General features: G+C 48.6%; 1 protein-coding gene across 1 annotated transcript; it reads left to right on the top strand.

The window, feature by feature from the left end:
* Nucleotides 1-8: 8 nt before the first annotated feature.
* Nucleotides 9-809, top strand: LOC110114437. Its single transcript, XM_020847315.1, has one exon. It carries the CDS (start codon nt 9-11, stop codon nt 807-809), a length of 801 nt encoding a protein of 266 aa, XP_020702974.1.
* Nucleotides 810-1,207: the final 398 nt, after the last annotated feature.

Here is a 1,207-nt window from a genome sequence, read left to right as displayed (position 1 = left end):
AGAGTATGATGCAGTTGGCTACTACGATAGCACATGTAATGGGCGATGCTCAGAGCAAAATGAGTGGGAGCAAAGAGGAAGAAGTGGATAGAAACATGCAGATGTTTCATAAACTGAAGCCTCCGTTGTTTAAAGGAGCTGTGAGACCCCAGGCTGCTGAGGATTGGATCCTGAGAGTGGAAAAGATTTTTGACAGCATGCAGTGTCCAGGAAATCGAAAGGTACCATTGGCTGTGTTCCTGTTTGAGGGTGAGGCAGAGAGATGGTGGATCGGACAACAAAGAGAGAAATTCCAGGGGAAGACTAATGCTGAGATCACTTGGGACGAGTTCACTGCAGTGTTCAGGATGTGGTTTATACCACCGTCAGCTCAGCGACAGATGTATGAAGCTTTTATGAGATTGGAGCAAGGCCGCAAGTCAGTGATGCAGTACGAGGCCGAGTTTACTGCACTTGCGAGGTATGTTGCTCATCTGATTCCTACTACCGAAGAAAAATGCTATAGATTTATGCAAGGATTGAACAGAGAGTTGAGGCATCCACTAGTACCCTTCCGGATACATGAGTTTTCTGAGCTGGTGGAGCGGGCCCGATTGATAGAGATTGATTTGGCGACACCGGTATCGAGGTACGAGGATACCAGGAGGAGGAGAGATGAGGTACGACGAGATGATTCTGGTAGAGACAGAGATAGAGAGAAAAAAAGCAGATACGATAGTTCGAGGGGATCTGCATCGGGATCTGTATCGCGATCTGCATCGGTAGTATCGTTTGGTAGTTCTGGAGCGTGCATTCACTGTGGTAGATGACATGCAGGTCGGTGCTACCTGTTGATGGGGCAGTGCTTTCACTGTGGACAGCAAGGGCATAGAGCAGCAGATTGTCCTCAGAAAGGACTGGGTGGAAGGACTGATTCTAGCACGGGTACAGGACACACTACAGGAAAATCACTTATTACCGGCGGAATTTTCCGGCGGCTTTCCGGCGGTCAATTTTTCGGCGGCTTTTCGGCGGTTTTTGACGTCTTATTTCTAACAAACTTTTCCGGCGGCTTTCCGGCGGTTTTCCGACAGCTTTCCGGCTGTTTTCCGACGGCTAATTTCCCCGCTAAATTTTGCGACGGCTAATTTTCCGCAAAATTTTCCCGCGGATTTTTCCGACGGCATTCCAGCTGCTTTCCGACGGTTAATTTCCCCGCAAAATTTTG

The sequence above is a fragment of the Dendrobium catenatum genome, unplaced genomic scaffold, assembly GCF_001605985.2.
Source record: "Dendrobium catenatum unplaced genomic scaffold, ASM160598v2 original_scaffold_227322, whole genome shotgun sequence".
Lineage (NCBI taxonomy): Eukaryota > Viridiplantae > Streptophyta > Magnoliopsida > Asparagales > Orchidaceae > Dendrobium > Dendrobium catenatum.
Note: the sequence above shows the minus strand (reverse complement) of the source record. Positions and strands in the feature narration are given on the sequence as shown.

Coding starts and splice junctions, on each gene's coding strand:
- LOC110114437 (XM_020847315.1), top strand. CDS start 9: ATGCAGTTGGCTACTACGATAGCACATGTAATGGGCGATGCTCAGAGC.